The 22,190-nt window shown below is 37.5% G+C and overlaps 1 protein-coding gene and 1 pseudogene across 1 annotated transcript in view; one reads left to right on the forward strand and one right to left on the reverse strand.

Moving 5' to 3' along the window:
- The window catches only part of FAAH2 (fatty acid amide hydrolase 2), a 215,236-nt gene that overhangs the window by 102,212 nt on the left and 90,834 nt on the right, over positions 1-22,190 (forward strand). Inside the window, exons 4-5 of the mRNA XM_058441321.1 lie at positions 424-559; positions 2,664-2,781. Of these exons, the coding sequence (XP_058297304.1) occupies positions 424-559; positions 2,664-2,781 (254 nt within the window). The remainder of the gene's footprint in view (positions 1-423; positions 560-2,663; positions 2,782-22,190) is intronic.
- LOC116811729 (C-1-tetrahydrofolate synthase, cytoplasmic-like) lies at positions 13,506-16,510 on the reverse strand (annotated as a pseudogene).

The following is a 22,190-nucleotide window of genomic DNA, read 5'->3' on the forward strand; positions in this document are numbered from 1 at the left end:
CTTCTGTTTAGGTATCAGGTTGCAGAGAGCTTTGTATACAAGCTAAAGGAATTTTGACTTCATCCTCTAGGCCAGTAGATTTTTAAATGTGTATTCTAACTCGTCCTTTTCCCTATAGGCTCTGCAGGCCCTTAGAACCATCCCCAGAAAGAGAGAATAGTCTAATAAGTAGGGACCTCGTTTCCATCAGAGTAGCTCTGGTTTTGCCTATTTTATATTGAAGTTCTTCAATTAGGAAAAAACATTCACTACTTTTAAGAGAGCTAGTAAAATTGTGAAACTACTGCAATGAGATATAAGAAGGCCTGAAAAGATTTAACCAGGAGAAAAAATCTTTAAGATAGATTAAACACCATAATGCAATTCAACATGCAGGGATCATGTCTTATTTTGGGCGGCTAACCTGACTGTCTAACCTTTCAGGTGTGGTTCCCAACAAAGGTCAGTTTCCCCTGGCTGTGGGAGCCCAGGAGTTGTTTCTGTGCACTGGTCCTATGTGCCGCTATGCTGAAGACCTGGCCCCCATGTTGAAGGTCATGGCAGGACCTGGGATCAAAATGTATGTTCATTTATTTTTATTTCCTTGGACTCTTATGCTGACATTCATTCTCTCTTTGTTTATTAGTGTCATAGAGGTAGACTTTCAGTCCTCAAGCAAATAAATATTACAGGTTTTTATGAGAAAACCTTTATATACTTATATAAGTGAATACCATCCTTCACAAATTGGAAAGATGCCATGTAAAAGTATTTTACTGAGAAAATACAAAGAGAGGCCTTATTTTTGGGATGGAAACAGTGAATCCTTTTGTTATTCATTTATGAATTTGTGCATAAAAACTATGTTCACTTTAAGTTCAGCCTTTCTGATTCTTCTCTCATCTGTCACCATATACATACTTTCCAATCTCACCTAGGCATCAATGCTGCTTGGAAATAGGTTCCCTAGACAGCTCTTTTTAAATATATTTTCTATAGCAGTGATTTCAAATTTTTCCATTTCCAGTGAAACTGTGATCTTCTCCTTTCCTTTACCCTCAAGTAAATAATCCCACATTTTATCTCATAAAAAAATGCAATCTATATGTAACTTACTTCAGTTTCTTACCATAACATTTTTCTAGGTCTCCAGCATTCATTCTTTCTCCTCTTAGAGTGGAGAAAATATCTTTCCATTTAGCTTTAGCATATAAGTAGTTTCAGTTAAGCTCTTGATCTTATGTTCTCTTATTCTCTCAGATCTTTGTTCCATTACTTATCTAATCTTAGTATGACTTTAACCTCTCTCTCTGTCTCTCTCTCTCTCACACACATACACACACACACACACATACACGCACCCTTCTCATTATTATTAAGCATCCTAAATGTCTCTCATCTTAAAAAGAGGCAACATTTTTTAGCCCCTTATTCCCCTTAAGCCACTACTCTATGCCGCTTTTTGCCCCATTGCCAGATCCTTTGTGTGAATTATTTATACTCATTAACTCTAAATTCTCACATTGCCATCTCATAAATGAATTCACTACAAACTGGTTTTTACCACCAAAATTATTCTTGCCAAGGTCCCTGAATTTTTTTTTACATTTTTGCTAAGAATAATGACTGCTTCTCAATACTTACCATTCATTACCTCATTATAACTGGTGGCAATATTGATATTACTCCATCATTATTGAGACAAACTCTGCCCTTGGCTCTTGTGATTCAATCATTTTTAAAATTATTTTTAATTTTTGTGGGTACATAACAGGTATATATATTTATGGGCTACATAAGATATTTTGAGGCAGTCATGTAATGCATAATAATTGCTTCATGGAAAATGGGGTAGGTATCCATCCCCTTAAGCATTTATCTTTTGTGTTATGGACAATCCACCCTTTTGATATTGCTCCTTTTCCTTTCATCTGCCTTACTGGCTCTTCTTCCTTTGTTCATCTCTTATATATTGGTATTCTAGAAGGATCTGGTTTACTTATCTCTCTTCTTTCTACTTACTCTCAGAATGACTCCATCTACCCTTGCCACTTCAACCATTTTCCATACACAGATGATGCCGAAATCTGCCTCTTCAGCTCACTCTTTTCACTTACGCTAGAGGACTGTCTATTTACTACTACAGGAAGACTGGCCATTTCAGATAACTGAGACTCAATATATCTAAAACTGATATTATTTTCCTTTCAAGCTCCAGAAACCTGATCCACTATTTCGATTCTTGCCCAACCCCAGTGACTGGATGACCAAAATCAACCCAGTTGCTAAAGCCTCGTTTCCGATTTTTCTCAGTCATTACGTCTAAGCAACGCGGAGTCATATTGAAATTACCTACTAATGATTTCTTACATCTTTACATATCTCTCCATCACCATTGTTACAGTTCTACTTCAGGCTACAATCATTTCTAGGATGAACTACTACCAAAACATTTTGACTTGTCACTACGTCTACAATTTTAATGCATTTCAAACCATTCTCTCCCTTGCAGCTCAAATACATTTTTTAAATGCAAATCTAAGTTCTAAAGGTATAATACCATTTCTGGCACACAATGCTCGGGAAAAAATACTTCATTAGAGCTGAAGCTCAGATGTCAGGATTGAACAGTTAAGGATATCTAAATAATTTGTTGATGTCAGTTTCTTTTTAATCCTACACAGGTTAAAACTAGACACAAAGGTACATTTAAAAGACTTAAAATTTTACTGGATGGAACATGATGGAGGCTCATTTTTAATGTCCAAAGTGGACCAAGATCTCATTTTGGCTCAGAAAAAGGTAATTTTAAATAAAATTTGTTTAAGAATTATTTTTAGTCAAAGACATGCCATTCTGAGACCTTTACTTCACTTTCTGCCAAATATTTCTGTGTCAGCATATGCAATTAAGGTTTTCAGAACAGTTATCCTAAGCAATTTTGGATGTAATTTTTCATGGTTATTTTAGATATTTTATTTTTTAGTAATAAAATGAGTACTTTGAAAATAAAGTATGATAAATCAAATAAATAATTTTCTTAGAGGTAACTGTTATTAATAATTGGGTATGTATTTATCCAGTGATTCTCCTATGCTAATGTGTAGATGTAAATTTTAGATAATTGGGACAACATTACATATGCAATCATTTTAGCCTGAGCTTTATTTTAAAATACATTTATAATCACATGAAATAATAAAACAAATTTGTCTTTTTGAAAGCAAAAATTCATTTGAGAAAGAAGAATAATAAGGGGAACAGACCTATCAAATTTTAAAAGTATTTTTTAAACTACTACTTAATTTAAGAATAATAAAGCTTATTACTTGGAAACAATGGAAGACAAAGAAGGCCATTACATAATGGTAAAGGGATCAATTCAACAAGAAGAGCTAACTACCTTAAATATATATGCATGCAATACAGGAGCACCCAGATTCATAAAGCAATTCCTTAGAGACCTACAAAGAGACTTAGACTCCCACACAATAATAATGGGAGAATTTAACACCCCACTGTCAACATTAGACAGATCAATGAGACAGAAAGTTAACAAGGATACCCAGGAACTGAACTCAGCTCTGCACCAAGCAGACCTAATAGACATCTACAGAACTCTCCACCCCAAATCAACAGAATATACATTCTTCTCAGCACCACACCACACTTATTCCAAAATTGACCACGTAGTTAGAAGTAAAGCTCTCCTCAGCAAATGTAAAAGAACAGAAATTAAAACAAACTGCCTCTCAGACCACAGTGCAATCAAACTAGAACTCAGGATTAAGAAACTCATTCAAAACCACTCAACTACATGGAAACTGAACAATTTGCTCTTGAATGACTACTGGGTACATAACGAAATGAAGGCAGAAAAAAAGATGTTCTTTGAAACCAACGAGAACAAAGACACAACATACCAGAATCTCTGGGACACATTTAAAGCAGTGTGTAGAGGGAAATTTGTAGCACTAAATGCCCACAAGAGAAAGAAGGAATTATCTAAACTTAGCACTCTAACATCACAATTAAAAGAACTAGAGAAGCAAGAGTAAACACATTCAAAAGAAGGCAGAAGGCAAGAAATAACTAAGATCAGAGCACAACTGAAGGAGATAGAGACATAAAAAACCCTTCAAAAAATCAATGAATCCAGGAGCTGATTTTTTGAAAAGATCAACAAAATTGAGAGACCAATAGCAAGACTAATAAAGAAGAAAAGAGAGAAGAATCAAATAGATGCAATAAAAAATGATAAAGGGGATATCACCACTAATCCCACAGAAATACAAACTACCATCAGATAATACTATAAGCACCTCTATGCAAATAAACTAGAAAATCTAGAAGAAATGGATAAATTCCTCGACACATACACCCTCCCAAGACTAAACCAGGAAGAAGTTGAATCTCTCAATAGACCAATAACAGGCTCTGAAATTGAGGCCACAATTAATAGCCTAGCAACCAAAAAAAAAAAAAAAAATCCCGGAGCAGATGCATTCACAGCCAAATTCTACCAGAGGTGCAAGGAGGAGCTGGTACCATACCTTCTGAAACTATTCCAATCAATATAAAAGGGGGAATCCTCCCTAATTCATTTTATGAGGCCAGCATCATCCTGATACCAAAGCCTGGCAGAGACAAAACAAAAAAAGAGAATTTTAGACCAATATCCCTGATGAACATCCATGCAAAAATCCTCAATAAAATACTGGCAAACTGAATCCAGCAGCGCATCAAAAAGCTTATCCACCATGATCAAGTGGGCTTCATCCCTGGGATGCAAGGCTGGTTCAATATATGCAAATCAATAAACATAATCCAGCATATGAACAGAACCACATGATTATCTCAATAGATGCAGAAAAGGCCTTTGACAAAATTCAACAACCCTTCATGCTAAAAACTCTCAATAAATTAGGTATTGATGGGACGTATCTCTAAATAATAAGAGCTATCTATGACAAACCCACAGCCAATATCATACTGAATGGACAAAACCTGGAAGCATTCCCTTTGAAAACTGGCACAAGACAGGGATGCCCTCTCTCACCACTCCTATTCAACATAGTGTTGGAAGTTCTGGCCAGGGCAATCAGGCAGGAGAAGGAAATAAAGGGCATTCAATTAGGAAAAGAGGAAGTCAGGTTGTCCCTGTTTGCAGATGACATGATTGTATATCGAGAAAACCCCATTTTCTCAGCCCAAAATCTCAAATCCCAAATCTAAGCTGAGAAGCAACTTCAGCAAAGTCTCAGGATACAAAATCAATGTGCAAAAATCACAAGCATTCTTATACACCAATAACAGACAAACATAGATCCAAATCATGAGTGAACTCCCATTCACGATTGCTTCAAAAAGAATAAAATACCTAGGAATCCAACTTACAAGGGATGTGAAGGACCTCTTCAACGAGAACTACAAACCACTGCTCAACGAAACAAAAAAGGATGCGAACAAATGGAAGAACATTCCATGCTCATGGATAGGAAGAATCAATATCATGAAAATGGCCATACTGCCCAAGGTAATTTATAGATTCAATGCCATCCCCATCAAGCTACCAATGACTTTCTTCACAGAATTGGAAAAAACTACTTTAAAGTTCACATGGAACCAAAAAAGATCCCGCATTGCCAAGTCAATCCTAAGCCAAAAGAACAAAGCTAGAGGCATCATACTACCTGACTTCATACTATACTTCAAGGCTACGGTAACCAAAACAGCATGGTACTAGTACCAAAACAGAAATAAAGACCAATGGAACAGAATGGAGCCCTCAGAAATAATGCCACACATCTACAGCTATCTGATCTTTGACAAACATGACAAAAACAAGAAATGGGGAAAGTATTCCCTATTTAACAAATGGTGCTGGGAAAACTGGCTAGCCATATGTAGAAAGCCAAAACTGGTCCCTTCCTTACAGCTTATACAAAAATTAATTCAAGATGAATTAAAGACTTAAATGTTAGACCTAAAACCATAAAAACCCTAGAAGAAAACATAGGCAATACCATTCAGGACATAGGCATGGGCAAGGACTTCATGTCTAAAACACCAAAAGCAATGGCAACAAAAGCCAAAATTGACAAGCGGGATCTAAATTAACTAAAGAGCTTCTGCACAGCAAAAGAAACTACCATCAGAGTGAACAGGCAACCTACAGAATGGGAGAAAAGTTTTGCAATCTACTCATGTGACAGAGGGCTAATATCCAGAATCTACAATGAACTCAAACAAATTTACAAGAAAAAAACAAACAACCACATCAACAAGTGGCAAAAGGATATGAACAGACACTTCTCATAAGAAGACATTTATGCAGCCAAAAGACACATGAAAAAATGCTCATCATCACTGGCCATCAGAGAAATGCAAATCAAAAGCACAATGAGATACCGTCTCACACCAGTTAGAATGGCAATCATTAAAAAGTCAGGAAACAACAGGTGCTGGAGAGGATGTGGAGAAATAGGAATCATTTTACACTGTTGGCGGGACTGTAAACTAGTTCAACCATTTTGGAAGTCAGTGTGGCAATTCCTCAGGGATCTAGAACTAGAAATACCGTTTAAACCAGCCATCCCATTACTGGGTATATACCCATAAAGACACATGCACATGTATGTTTATTGTGGCACTATTCACAATAGCAAAGACTTGGAACCAACCCAATTGTCCAACAACGATAGACTGGATTAAGAAAATGTGGCACATATACACCATGGAATACTATGCAGCCATAAAAAATGATGAGTTCATGTCCTTTTTAGGGACGTGGATGAAGCTGGAAACCATTATTCTCAGCAAACTATCGCAAAGACAGAAAACCAAATACTGCATGTTCTCACTCATAGGTGGGAATTGAACAATGAGAACACTTGGACACAGGAAGAGGAACATTACACACCGGGGCCTGTTGTGGGGTGGGGGGAGTGGGGAGGGATAGCATCAGGAGATATACCTAATGTAAATGATGAGTTAATGGGTGCAGCCCACCAACATGGCACATGTGTACATATGTAACAAACCTGCACGTTGTGAACATGTACCCTAAAACTTAAAGTTTAATAAAAAAAAAAAAGATGTGGAAAACTAGAAGAAACTTGAGTGCTGTAAAAGATGGCTTTTATATTCTATCTTTGTTTTGTGCCACCATGAAAAAATGCCTGTGACTCAATAACTTACAAAGAACAAAAATTTATTTCTCACACACCTGAAGACAGGAAAGTCCAAGATCAAGGTGCTGGCATGTTCAGTGTCTGGTGAGGGCCATCTTGCTGCATTCTCCAGAGGGGAGAAACATGGCAGAAGGGTGGAAGAGACAGCTGCTAAGGCTGCATGAAGCCTTTTGAAAAATGGCTGTAATGGCATTAACTAGGGCAGCCCTCATGGCCTATTCACTTCTTTAGGGCCCCACTCTTAATAATAATGCATTGGCAACACCTGAATTTTGGAGGCGATCTATTCAAACCATAGGTCAGGATATCGAGGCCCTCCTGGCTAACACGGTGAAATCCCGTCTCTACTAAACAAAATACAAAAAATTAGCCAGGCGCAGTGGCGGGCGCCTGTAGTCCCAGCTACTCGGGAGGCTGAGGCAGGAGAATGGCATGAACCCAGGAGGCGGAGCTTGCAGTGAGCCAAGATCCCGCCACTGCACTCCAGCCTGGGCGACAGAGTGAGACTCCGTCAAAACAAACAAACAAACAAACAAAAAACATAGCATATGTGGATACATTACTGTGTTACTAGATTTGAAAATCATGTTATAAAATTATACGTTATTTTTAAATCTATAGGTAAAATGTAATTCATATAAAAACTCAGTGGATTTTTAAATTTCTTTTTGTAATGCTTAATGAGGATAAAAGAAAAGTGAGATCTTCATAAGTGAGAAGCCCAGAAACAGAATTTCTGCCCATATTAATTTTTCCGTGTATTAAGATAGCTTCACATATCTGAATTAATAATATCTAAATGAAAGAAATCATAGAAAATATTGTCAATAAAAATGATAGAGGATTATTAACAGGCTATAACCTATTATAAGAGAAATACCACCAGGGACATAGGAAAAGGAGAAAGGTAAATTATGAAAGAAGATATATAAGTGAATAATAAAAACACAAGAAATGTTAAGACTTATAAGTAATTAAAGGAAAAAATATAGAAAAATTAAGATACTATTCCTTGGTTGCTTGGGTTGATAAACCATAGAATACTAGTGGCAAAGCAAATTGGTACTTTCCTGGGGAGCTGGAGGATAAATGCAAAATTATGAAGCCAGGAGCAGGAGGAAAAAAGGAAAAAAGTAAGTGAATGGAAGTAAATTACTTACATTGAACTTTTAGTCCATATAAGTTGCTCTCACAGTAGAATTACCTCCCTTCCTGTTCTGTAGCTTAAGCAAAAATTTTAATAACTTAATTTACAGACTCTTCATTACCAAGTTATCCAGTCAATTTAATATTCTGACCCCAAACCCTTCCCTTTACGATATTAAAACCATATTTTCGCTGGCCTGAAATTCATGTGTATGAAAAGCCAATTTTCCTAAATGGGTTTTTTCACTGTTGATACTAACCGAGAGTCTCACTGTTATTGAAACTTTCTCTGCGGTGTCAGAAGTGACAATGTTGCAGACCTCATCACCTGTTGGCATCAAGTAGCAGGGAGAGCTATCATAGAATACTGTAGTTTGAAATAATAGTTTAAAATAGTCACATGCTAAAAAAGAGACAGATTGAAATACATGTGAATTCATGTAGGAGTTTCATTTCATATTGGATAATTTTAGAACAGGCTCTAGTGAAGATTGGTGTATGGAATACAAGGATCTATAATACTGTTGTATGCTTTACCAGTTGGTTCAATAAGAGAAATTTTTTTTTTTTTATTATACTTCAGGTTTTAGGGTACATGTGCACAATGTGCAGGTTTGTTACATATGTATCCATGTGCCATGTTGATTTCCTGCACCCATTAACTGGTCATTTAGCATTAGGTATATCTCCTAATGCTGTCCCTCCCCCCTCCCCCCACCCCACAACAGTCCCCGGAGTGTGATGTTCCCCTTCCTGTGTCCATGAGTTCAAACTCAATATTTTTCCAGAAAGCATTTTATAAAATTCAGATGTCTATTTCTGATTAAAAATTAATTTTTACCTTACTATGTTCTTTTTTATATTATCTGCATGAAATCCAGGGCAATCTCTTTAAAATATAAAGTAAGATAAGCATGCTAACCATCATCATTATTATTTATAGAAAGTATACCAAAGAGAAATTAGAAATAAGAGGTGTGACTATGAAAAAAAGACAAATGAATAATTATTTATAGATTAAGATATGAGTATATTCTTGTAAAACTCAAGGCGTGCTATTTTAAAACTCTTAGAATAAATGAGTTCAACTTAAAATAGGATGTACGATGAAAATAAGAAAAACCATAGCTAACGTATCAATCAGCAATAACCAGAGAAAAAGTAGAATGAGGAAAACAGAGAAGACAAACAGAAAATCCTACAAAATGCCTACAGACTCTAAAAGTAAGATTGTAGAACCTACCAGAGAAAAATTACAGAACTTTACTAAGGTCTCAAAATGAGTTTTGAATAAAAAGAGAAACTTAGTTTTATAGCTTGAGCTGTTGGTGGATAGATCCCATAGCCTATATAATCCCTGTAACTGGGATTACAAATATCATTCCATTTTATAAAGTTCCTAGGCACACTACAAAATTCCATCACAGTTATAAAGGCATTTCTGAAACACCAACAGGCCTGCTGTTCTGTAATCTGTCATTGCATAAAGTAATTTATGCCTCTTTGTTTCTGTATATTTTCTGAAAAGGAGGAAGTGGAGGAACATGAGAATGAGTGATGTGTGTATCTGAGGAGGGAGGAGATAAATAGAGAAAGACATTGTTACATCATTGGAGGTGGGGTAAGGATGTGTGCCACCTCCACCATTCCCAAGCTATTGTCAGAAAAATACCATGTTTTAGGACAGGATGGCTATATTTTATAGCAACTAAAATCAAATTAGCAATTTTTATTATGGAAGTGGAGAAAATGTTAAGGTTCTCCTGTCAGAATAAATAGCCAAGAAGAAATGAAAACTTTTGACTCAGGAGAATAAAAATATTAAGGATTTAGTATTCCAGAATTTTAATATGGCATAATATATTTAAATATTTCTCTAAAGTTAATAACTTTATATAGCAATTTGAACTTTATCCACTTTCAGGTTCCATATAAAGAGCGAGCTTTTTTGATTTTGTAGCAGAAGCTCAATAGTTGCTAACTGATGTTGGTCTGTAATTCTTCCTAAGTCAGACAGAATAAAAGGAAAGGAGTTAGGACATCAAACTTTGTGGAGGATATTTTATAATCCAGGTCTTTTTATCATTTCTATATTTCCTAGCAACACCTTACTTTTACCTATTTTGTAGAAAAAATATGCCAAGGCCTTGTGTGCTGTTAGACTTTTTTATTAGCATTTTATTTTTAGAACAGTTACATATTTACCAAAAGATTGAGCAGATAGTACAGAGTGTCCATGGGTAGCCCCTCTTTCTTTCACTAGTAGGGTACATGTTTCATGACTGATGAAACAATATTGATATATTATTAACTAAACTCCATAGTTTACATTAGTGTTTATATCGTACAGTTTTACAGCATTTGACAAATGCATAATGCCATGTAACTATCATTACAATATCATACAGAATAGTAGTTTTTACCACTCAAAAACTTCCGTGCATCACTTATTTATTCATACATTCTCTCCACTCCTACTGGAAACCACATATTTTTTACTATCTTTATACTTTTGCCTTTCCCCTAATATCATATATTTAGAATCTAAATTATGTAACCTTTTTATACTTGCTTGAAATACGCATTTAAGTTCACCTTGAAATATGCATGTAAGTTCACCTTGAAATACGCATTTAAATACGCATTTAAGTTCCCTCCATGTCTTTTCGTGTCTTGGTAACTCATTTCTTTTTATCTCTGAAAAATATTTCATTGTAAGGATGTACCACCATTTTTTACCTATTTACCTAGTAAAGGACATCTTGGTTGTTTCAAAATATTGTTATCTTTGAACAAAAGCTGTTGTAATCATTTATGTGCACCTTTTCCATAGACATAAGTTTTCTATTCAATTAGATAGTACCAAGGAACACAATATACTTTGCTTTGTTAGAAATCTTGAGATTGTCTTCCAAAGTGGCTTTGTTATGGTACTCCAGAGAAGCAGAAGAAATTCCTTCTGCTTCTCTGGAGTACCCTAATTTTAGTACCCTTACACACACACACACATACACACACATGCACACACACACACACACATATATATATATATTTACATACATATATAATATATAATGAATAATACAAATGAAAGTTTGTACCCTCTGACCAACATAGCTTTATTTCATCCCCTCACCACACCCCAATTCCTGGCAACTACCATCCTACTCTCTTCTTCTAGGAATTTGACTTTTTTAGATTACATAAATAAATGATATTATAAAACATTTGTTTTTCTGTGTCTGGTTTATTTCACTTAACATAATGCCCTTCAGGTCCATCTATATTGTTGAAAATTGCAAAATTTTCTACATTTTTAAGGCTGAATAATATTCCAGTGCATGTATATACAGCATTTTCTTTATCCATCCATCAACGCACACTTAGGATGTTTTCATATCTTAGCAATTATAAATAATACTGCAGAGAACATGGGATTGCAGGTACTTCTTAGAGATCCTGATTTGAATTACTTCAAATATATTACTAGAAGTAGCATTGCTGGATCATATGGTAGTTCTATTTTTAATGTTTTGAGTGGCTGTACAAATTTACATTTCTACCACAGTGTACAAGGTTTCCCTTTTCTCCCTGTCCTCACCAACACTTACCTTTTTTAAAAAAATAATAGCTATGCTATTGGGTGGGAGGTGACATCTCATCTTGGCTTTGATGTGCATTCACCTGATGATTAGTGTTGTTGATTTTTTTTTCATATACCTAGGGGCCAGTTGTATGTCTCCTTTGAAGAAATGTCTATTCAGGTTGTTTGCCAATTTTTCAATTAAGTTATTTGTTTCTGATAAGTTCTATGAATTCCTTGTATATTTTGAATGTTAATCCTATATCAAATATATGTTTTACAAATATTTTATCCCATTCAGTAGGTTGCCTTTGTATTTTATACTGTTTTCTTTGTGTGAAAATACTTTTTAGTTTGCTCTAAACCAATTTGTCTATTTTTGCTTTATTAGCCTGTACTTTCGGAGATACATGCAAAAAATAATTGCCAAGACCAATATCATGGAGCTTTTTTGCTGTATTTTCCTCTGGGAATTTCACAGTCAAGTCTTATATTTATTGTACTTTATTTTTTATTATTTTAGATTGAAAGGGTACTTGCGCATGTTGTTAAGTGGATATATTGTGTAATGGTGAAGTTTGGGCTTCTAGTGTACCCATTATGCAAACAGTGAACATTTTATCCCATAGGTAATTTTTCAGCCCTCATCTACCTCCCACCCTTCCATATTTTTTGAGTTGCCATTGTCAATTATTTCCGCCTACTTGTCCATGTGTATCCATTGTTTAGTTTCCACTTATAAGTGAGAAACAGACTTTCTGTTTCTGAGTTGTTTAACTTAGGATAATGGCCTCAGGCTAAATCCATGTGGCTGCAAAGGGCATACTTTCATTTTTTATGGCCGTATAGTATTCTGTGGTGTTTATATATCACATTTCTTTATCCAGTCAACCACTGATAAAATGTCTGCTATTGTAAATAGTGTTGCAGTAAACACAACACACAAGTTTAGGTGTCTTTTTGATATAATAATTTCTTTTCTTTTGGTTAGTCAGGAGTGGAAATGCTATGCTGAATGGTAGTTTTATTTTGGTTCTTTGAGAAACTTCCATACTGTTTTCCATAGGAATTTTACTACTTTACAATATGCCAACAGTGTATAAGCATTCCTTTTTTTCTGCATTCTCACCAACAACTGTTATTTTTTACCTTAAAAAATAGCCATTCTGACTGCTGTAAGATGGTATCTCATTGTGGTTTTAATTTACATTTCTCTGATGACTAGTGATGTTGAGCACCTTTTCATAAGTTTTTTTTGTAGCCAATTGCATGTCTTCTTTTAAGAAATGTCTATTCATGTTTTTTGCTCACTTTTTAATGGGGTTGTTTTTTTTCTTGTTGATTTGTTTTGGTTTCTTGTAGACTGTGGATATTAGACCATTTTCAGAGGCATAATTTGCAAATATTTTCTTCTCTTCTGTAGTTTGTCTTTTTGCTCTGTTTATTATTTCCTTTGCTGTACAGAAGCTTTTTAGTTTATGTTCCATTTATGTACTTTTGTTTTTGTTGCATTTGGTGTATCGAAATGCTACTGACTTTATTTACATTGATTTGGTATCCTGAAACGTTACCAAAATTGTTTATCAAATATAGGAATTTTATGTAAAGTCTAGGTTTTCTAGATTTGTCATCAGCAACCAGAGATAACATGACTACTTCTTTTTAAATTTGGATCCCTTTCCTCTGGCTAGAACTGGAGTATTATGTTGAATAAGAGTGGTGAGAGTGGAGATCCTTGTTTTTTTTGGTTCTTTTTTTCTTTGGCAAAACTATTTCCTTTTATTCTGTGGAACGTCACTAACGTAAAATAGACATGTGCATGATTTATGTTAATTTATACACGATGAGAATTAAGGCTGAAAGTGACATCCGGAGAAACTCCTACTATTAGTTTCAGATCTTCTGGGCAGGGGCTGACTCTTGGCTCCCTTATACTTCCTAACTCCCAGTGGGCCGGAATAGACACTGGCCAGACTTTCAAAGTAGCTTCTTGTAGACGGATGATGATTTGTTTAAAATAATCCATTCACCTGTTCTGTTTCAGGGTCCAAATCAATATCATAAAAACAGGGCTGGGTGGGGAGTCCATTGTGCTTATCATTCCTACTAAAGGGTACAGAAAACCAGCCCTGATGCTGGCATGGATGTCGTGAATGGGCAGAACGAATCCTGTAGGGACACCTTTTCCTCTGGGTTGTGAGACAAGGACAAGTGTGTTTTGGCCACGCAGATAGGGAGATTCCCAAAGCCCTGCTTTGTGTAGACTTCAGCTTTGTGTGGAGCTTTGAGGAGTAATTCAATGTTGTCTGCTGCATAGATCTTCTGTGCAATGATCCTGATTTTATCCTCAACTGGGAGCTTGAGGTCATAAAGGAGTTGGAAGCTGCTGGGTGCTTGTTCTGCTCTCTGGACAGCCTGAACCAGGGCTAAGGCACCCTTGCCCCCTTCTGCCCAGTGAGTGCACTTCACGGTATCAAAAGCCCTATGTTCTCTGGAAAGGCAACTGATGAGGTCCAGCTCAGTCTCTGTATCTGTCTTGACGCCAGAATACCAGGATTTGATGTTAAAAATCTTTTTTATTCTAATGACTGCTCCAAACCCCACTTCCGTCACTACAAACCCTTCTGGGCCAACAAGCTAGAGTGTGATCCAGTCTGCAATTATAGAGGAATTGCTGTGTGCGATGTTGGCAAATGGGCCGGCATGGACAAACACTGGAGTGCCCTCCAATGTCTGCATGAGATTGGGCTTGATTGTGTCCTTCATAAGCACTATCACTGCACCACTCACCCCCAGACCTTCAGCGCTGATGGGCTCTCCTTTCTTACTGGATGCCACCACCATTTTGCCCAGTCTCTCTCTCCTATCTTCTAGAGAAGTGGTGAGAGCCAGGACAACCATAATTTCACTGGCCACAGAGATATCAAACTGGGCCATCTGTGTGTGACTTTTCTTCGTTAGAGCCTGTCCAATCGTGATCTTCCTCAGGAATCCATCATTGGTATCCAACACTCTTTGCCAAGCTGTGGTTTCTGGATCAATGTCCAATCTTGCAAATCTGTTTATCTCTTCATCTATCAGTGTGATAGAGTCAGTCTTGTCAATGCCTAGTCTGTTTAACCTTTGGATGTGGATATCAGAGAACTTTCTCACTCCATTTACTGATGGCACCAAATGATTAAAGACAGCCTTGTCTGTCTGGTTCAGTTCATTAAATATCTGAGCATCAATGGCCGCAGCATCAAGGTTATTAGCTACAGTGATGGCATGGATGTCACCTGTGAGGTGGAGATTAAACTCTTCCATAGGAATGACCTGGGAGTAGCCGCCTCCTGCAGCACCACCTTTTATTCCAAAGGTGGGGCCCTGAGAAGGCTGTCACATACACACAAAAACGTTCTGGTAGAGATGGGCAAGAAGGGCTTGCACCAGCCTGATTGTAGTGATGCTTTTCCCTTCTCCCAGGAGTATTGGAGTTATTCCAGTCACCACCTGATATTTCCCATCAGGCTGGTGCTTCAGGTGTTCTAGTGCTGACAGCAGAACTTTGGCCTTTGTTTCACCATATAATTCTACCTCTTCAGACAGCAGACCGATTTCTCAAGCCAGCTTACCAATGGGCTTCGGTTTACAAGATCGTGATATATCAATGTCACTTGGAACAGGTGTCTTGAGGTTAAGGTTGTTATACTGAATCATCCACTTTCCTGGCTTAAATTTCTCCAGGAAATTCTTGGCCCTCTCTACTGTGCTCTGCATGAGCATTGCAACCGTCGTGGGCCCTAAGCCGCCAGGAACAGGCCTCGTCGTATGTCACATCACCCACAACTTTTCTCCCATTTTTTTTTTTTAACATCTGGGACATAATTGATTCCACAGTTGATAACTATTGCCCCAGGTTTGATCCATTCCCCTTTAACCATTTCAGGCCGACCAGTTGCAACCACCAGGATGTCACCTTTATTTACCTCCTCATCCAGATTGGCAATCTTGGAGTGGCAGGTGGTCACTGTGACATTGTTCCACAGAAGCAAGGCATGCATTGGGGCCCTGACTATTTTACTGCACCCAACCACCACAGCATGCCTTCTGGCAATCTGCACTCCTGTCTCTTTGATGAGTTCCAAGCATCCTTTAGGCATACAAGGAATGAAACAGTCATTTAGGTCACCTCTAGCAAGTTTCCCAGCACTGATGCTAGTCAATCCATCCACATCTTTTTTAGGTGCAATAGCATTGATCACGCCTTCAGTATATTCTCTGAATCTAGAGGTAGCTTCACTATGAACCCGTGTATAGTAAGTCTTCATTAAAAGATATAATGTACTTGATCACCTCAGATTCTGTGGTTGTTCTTGGTAACTTAATGTCAGTGGCTTTCATCCCAATCTCTTCAGCAGCCTTCAGCTTCACATTATATAAAGATTGGAATCATCTCTGTTGCCAGCCTGTAATATTGCCAGGCCTGGTGTGAAACCAGGTACTTCTCCTTCAACTGAGTGACTTGATTCTTCAGTCTTGCCCTTATTTGTGTGGAGATCTCCTTCCTTTTCAGGATTTCTGCTGGTGCCATGGCCTTTATTAGTCCGCTGCCCATGATGGACACCACCAATATCCTGTTCAGTTCTTAGGAGGAATGCTTTAACCTTATCCTCATTCAGTATGGATGTTGGCTATGGGTTTGTCATAGATGGCTTTTATTAATTTGAGGTATGCATTTTCAATGCCTAGTTGGTTGTGAAGAAATGTTGGATTTTATCAGGTCGTTTTTCTTCATCAATTGAGATGATCATATAGTATTTGTTTTTTATTCTGTTTATGAGGTTAATTACATTATTGATTTGCATATGTTGAACCATCCTTGAATCTCTGGGATCAAACCCACATGGCTTAATGTATTGTTTGTTTAAATTTGCTAATATTTTATTATGGACTTATGCATCAATATGCACTAGGTATATTAGCTTGTAAGGTTTTTTTATTCTTTCCTTGCATAGTATTTGTATCAGGTGCTATTGCTTTCATAGAATGAGTTAGAGAGGAATTGTTCTTCCTTGATTTTTTGGCATAATTTTAGTAAGATTGGAACAAGTTCTTTGTATGTCTGGTAAAATCCAGCTGTGAATCAATCTGGTCCTGGGCTATTTTTGTTGGATATTTTATATTACAGATTCAAATTCATTACTTGTTATTGGTCTGTTTAGGATTTCCATTTCTTTCTGGTTCAATCTTGGGAGGTTGTATGTTTCCAGGAAGCATCCATGTTTTCTAGGTTTTCTAGTTTGTGTTCATAATAGTCTCTGATGATCTTTTCTGTTTCTGTGATATTGGTTGTAATGTCAACACTATCATTTCTGATTGTGTTTATTTGAGTCAGCCGTCTTCTCAATTAGTCTAGCTGGTGGTCTATCAATTTTTTCTATCCTTTCAAAGAACAAACTTTTCATTCTAGTGATTGTATAATTATTTTAATCTTAATTTCATTTAGTGCTGCTCTGGTGTTTGTTATTTCTTTTATTCTACTTGCTCTAGATTTAGTTTTTTTTTTCTTGTTTTTCTAGTTCCTTGAAGTGGAACATTAGGTTGTTAGTTTGGGATTTTTCTCTCTTTTTGACGAAGGCATTTAATGCCATGATTTTTCCTCTTAATACTGCTATTGTTGCATCCCAGGAGTTTTGGTATGTTGTGTCTCTATTTTTATTTGTTTCAAAAATATTATTTTATTTCTGCCTTAATTTCATTATTTACCCAAAAGTCATTCAGGAGCAAGTTGTTTAGTTCCCATGTATTTGTGTTGTTTTGAGAGTTCCTCTTCATATCGATTTCTACATTTATCCCACTGTGGTCCAATTAGATACTTGATATAATTATTATTTTTTCAAATGTATTGAGCCTTGCTATATGGCCAAGCATGTGGTTAATTTGGGAGGATGTTCTATATGCAGATAAGAAAATGTATATTCTGTCATTTACATAATATTGTCAAATGTTATGTAAATATCCATGTGGTTCATTTGGTCTGGGTCCAATTTAAGTCCAGAGTTTATTGATTTCCTGCCTTCATGATCTGTCTAGTATTGTCAGTGAGTTATTTACGTTTCCCACTATTTTTGTATTGCTTTCTGTTTTCTTAGGTCTGGTCATATTTGTTTTATGAATTTGGTCTTCCAGTATTGGGTGCATGTATATTTAGGATAGTTATATTTCTCATTATATAATGCCCTTCTTTGTTTTTTGTTTACTTTTGTTTGTTTAAAGAATAGCTCAGTTTTCTGTTCCATTTATGTGATATATCTTCTTCCCCCTTTTGCTTTTTGTCTGTAACCATTAGGTGGGTATCTTAGGCAGCAGTTAGTTGGGTCTTGCTTTTTCATCCAATATGCCAGCCTATATCTTTTAAGCGGAGTATTTAGGCCATTTACATTCAATGTTAGTACTGACATATGAGGTTCTGTTTCTGTCACATTGATGTTAGCTATGTGCTTTGTAGTCTCAATCATGTAATTGCCAGATAAGATCTGTGAGTTTTGCTCATGTGCACATGTGACATGTGCTTTTATGATGTCAGTGTCATTTTTTTGTTTCCATATTTAGTACTCCTTTGAGCATTTCTTGTAGGGCTGGTTCAATGCTGAATTCCCTTAGCATTTGCTTATCTGGGAAATACTTTACTTCTTTTTCATTTATACAGCTTAATTGGCAGGATATAAAATTCTTTACTGACTTTTTTTTTTTCTTCACAGAGGCTAAAAACAGGCTGTCAATCTCTATTGGCTGGTTAGGTTTCTGCTGAGAAGTCCACTGTTAGACTAGTGGGATTTCCATCATAGGTGATTTGATGATTCTTTGTAGCTGCTTTTTTTTTCTTTTTTTATTTATGATTATACTTTAAGTTCTAGGGTACATGTGCACAATCTGCAGGTTTGTTACATATGTACACATGTGCCATGTTGGGGTGCTGCACCCATTAACTCGTCATTTACATTAGGTATATCTCCTAATGCTATCCCTCCCCCCTCCCCCCACCCCACAACAGGCCCCGTTGTGTGATGTTCCCCTTCTTGTGTCCCAGTGTTCTCATTGTTCAATGCCCACCTATGAGTGAGAACATGCGGTGTTTGGTTTTCTGTCTTTGCAATAGTTTGCTGAGAATAATGGTTTCCAGCTTCATCCATGTCCCTACAAAGGACATTAACTCATCCTTCTTATGGCTGCATAGTATTCCATGGTGTATATGTGCCAGATTTTCTTCATCCAGTCTATCAAAAGGATCTAGAACTAGAAATACCATTTGACCCAGCCATCCCATTACTGGGTATATACCCAAAGGATTATAAATCATTCTGCTATAAAGACACATGCACACATATGTTTATTGCGGCACTATTCACAATAGCAAAGACTTGGAACCAACCAAAATGCCCATCAATGTAGCTGCTTTTAAGATTTGTTTTTTCACATTGAACTTGGATAATCAAATAATTATATGCCTTGATGATATTAGTCTTCTGTAGTATCTCACAGGTGTTCTCAGAATTTCTGGTATCTGGATATCTACAACTCTAAGAAGATCAGGAAATGTTTCCTGAATTATTCCGTCAAATATGTTTTCCAAATTTCTTACTTTTTCTTCTTCTCCCTCAGGATTGGCCATGCATTGCAGATCTGGTTGCTTTACACAACATTATATTTCTTGAAGATGTTGTTCATTTTTTTATTTTTATTTTTTTTGCAGTTGCAGTATTTAATAGACTGAAACAGAGCTCCCATAAAATGGGAGGTGACCCAAAGGGGGTTGCCGTTGACGGCTCGAATGTCTGGGTTTTATATCCCGATCATTGTCCCTCCCTCTGTGCTCTCAGGTGATAGATGATTGGCTATTTCTTTACCTCCTGTTTTAGCCTAATTAGCATTTTAGTGAGCTCTCTTTACTACCTGACTGGTCGGGTGTGAGCTAAGTTGCAAGCCCCGTGTTTAAAGGTGGATGGGGTCACCTTCCCAACTAGGCTTAGGAATTCTTATTCGGCCTAGGAAATCCAGCTAGTCCTGTCTCTCAGTCACTCCCTCTCAACAGGAAAACCCAAGTGCTGTTGGGGAGGTTGGCTGATCTCTCTCACTGCTTCCTGCTGAATTGGGGCATAGTAGGGCTTGTGCCATTGAGATTTCCTTTGGAGGGATGCCTTCGATGTTATCAACATCAGAGCATGGGCTAGCAGGCCGGTCCAGGAATCCACAGTAGATCTTAGTCATGGACTGCATCTGGGTCTCCATTTGAAGAATGATTTGTAGTTTTACAGCTTTGATTCTGGAAGACAAACTTAACAAAGAGGTTAAAGATACAGGGATTGAAATGTATGTCCTGCAGTGCAGGGGATGTCCAGTAAATAATAATTTGGCCATCTGATGGGTGCTATCAATGCCTAAGTGAAAGGTTTGGTGAAGGATTTTAAGTAATTTCCATGGGTTAGCTGCAGACAAAAGTATTTTCCCTTCTTCGGTGGCTAGCCATCCTGAGGAGAGGAAACTATGTCCTTGTGAGGTTCCCCATTCTCTTTCTCTTGCTGAGTACTGGGGCTTGGTTTCCCGGAGGGGATTACCCCATACTAGGGGTCCTTCTGTAAGCATTTCTTATGGAGAGTCCTGCCTTGTGGCTCTTTTGGCTTCAATATCCGCTTGGCGGTTCCCTTCTATTTCCCTTTCCTTTCCTTTCCTTTCCTTTCCTTTCCTTTCCTTTCCTTTCCTTTCTGATGACCCCAGCAGCGTAAGATTGCCACCTCTTTAGATTTCTGTGCAGCCAATAATAATCTCCTAATGGCTTCCTGATGTTTGATAGGTGTTCCTTCAGAAGTTAGGAATTCCCTTTCTCTCCATATTGCTGCATGGGCATGGAGGACTAGGTAAGCATACTTAGAGTCTGTATATATATTTACCCTTTTTCCTTCTCCTAATTCTAGTGCCCGAATGAGGGCTATTAGTTCTGCCAGCTGAGCACTAGTTCCTGGAGTGAAGGGATTACTTTCAAGTATTCCATTATCACTGACCACTGCATAATATGCTTTTTAAAGTCCTTTTTCTACAAAGAAACTTCCATCAGTATACAAGTTGAGGTCGGAGTCAGTCAAGGGAACCTCTAGAAGGTCCCCTCGAGTGGTGTAGGTTTGAGCAATTACTTGTTGGCATTTATGTTCTATTTTTTCTTCATTTTCTGGAAGAAATGTGGCTGGATTAAGAGTTGCACAGGTGTGCAGTCACAGCACTGGTCTTTCAAGTAATAGAGCCTGATATTTAAGCAAACGGTTGTCTGATAGCCACAAGTCTCCTTTAGCAATGAGTATGCCATTCACATCACGAGATGTCCACACAGTAAGATCTCTTCCCTGTATCATTTTAACTGCTTCAGATACTAAGGCTGTTACTGCTGCCACTACCCATAAATAATGAGGCCAATCCTTTGCCACTACATCAATTTCCTTACTCAGGTATGCCACAGGTTACAAGCGGGTCCCTCGGACCTGTGTAAGGACTCCTAGAGCTATTCCTGATTTTTCTGTGACATATAAAGAAAAGTCTTGCCCTGTTGGCATGCTTAACACTGGGGTTTGGGTTAGGGCCTTCTTTAGGGCCTGGAAAGCCACTTCTGCTTCAGGTGTCCATCTTACTAAATGGGTATTGGCTTTCTGAGTTTTCTTAATTAGTGTGTATAACGGCCTGGCTATTTCACTGTACCTGGGAATCCATATTCGGCAGAAGCCTGTTATGCCAAGGAACCCTCTTAGTTGCTTTAGGGTTTTGGGATGAGGATAAGCCAGTGTAGGCTGGATGCATTTCTCACTGAGGGCCCTGGTGCCTTTGGATAATTTTAGCCCTAAGAATTTAACCTGCTGTGAGCAGAGCTGACCCTTTGGTTTGGAAACCTTGTAGACACAGGTGGCAAGGAAATTTAAGAGCACTTGGGTGGGGCTGGGCGCAGTGGCTTATGCCTGCAATCCCAGCACCCTGAGAGGCTGAGGTGGGCAGATCACAAGGTGAAGAGATTGAGACCATCCTGGCCAACATGGCGAAACCCCGTCTCTACCAAAAATACAAAAAAATTAGCCGAATGTGGTGGCAGGCTCCTGCAGTCCCAGCCACTTGGGAGGCTGAGGCAGGAGAATGGCATGAACCCAGGAGGTACAGCCTGAAGTCAGCCAAGATCATGCCACTGCAGTCCAGCCTGGGCAACGGAGCGAGACTCTGTCTAAATAAATAAATACATACATACATAAATACATAAATAAATAAGCACTTGG

Source organism: Hylobates moloch, unplaced genomic scaffold, assembly GCF_009828535.3.
Source record: "Hylobates moloch isolate HMO894 unplaced genomic scaffold, HMol_V3 SCAFFOLD_7, whole genome shotgun sequence".
NCBI classification, from domain to species: domain Eukaryota; kingdom Metazoa; phylum Chordata; class Mammalia; order Primates; family Hylobatidae; genus Hylobates; species Hylobates moloch.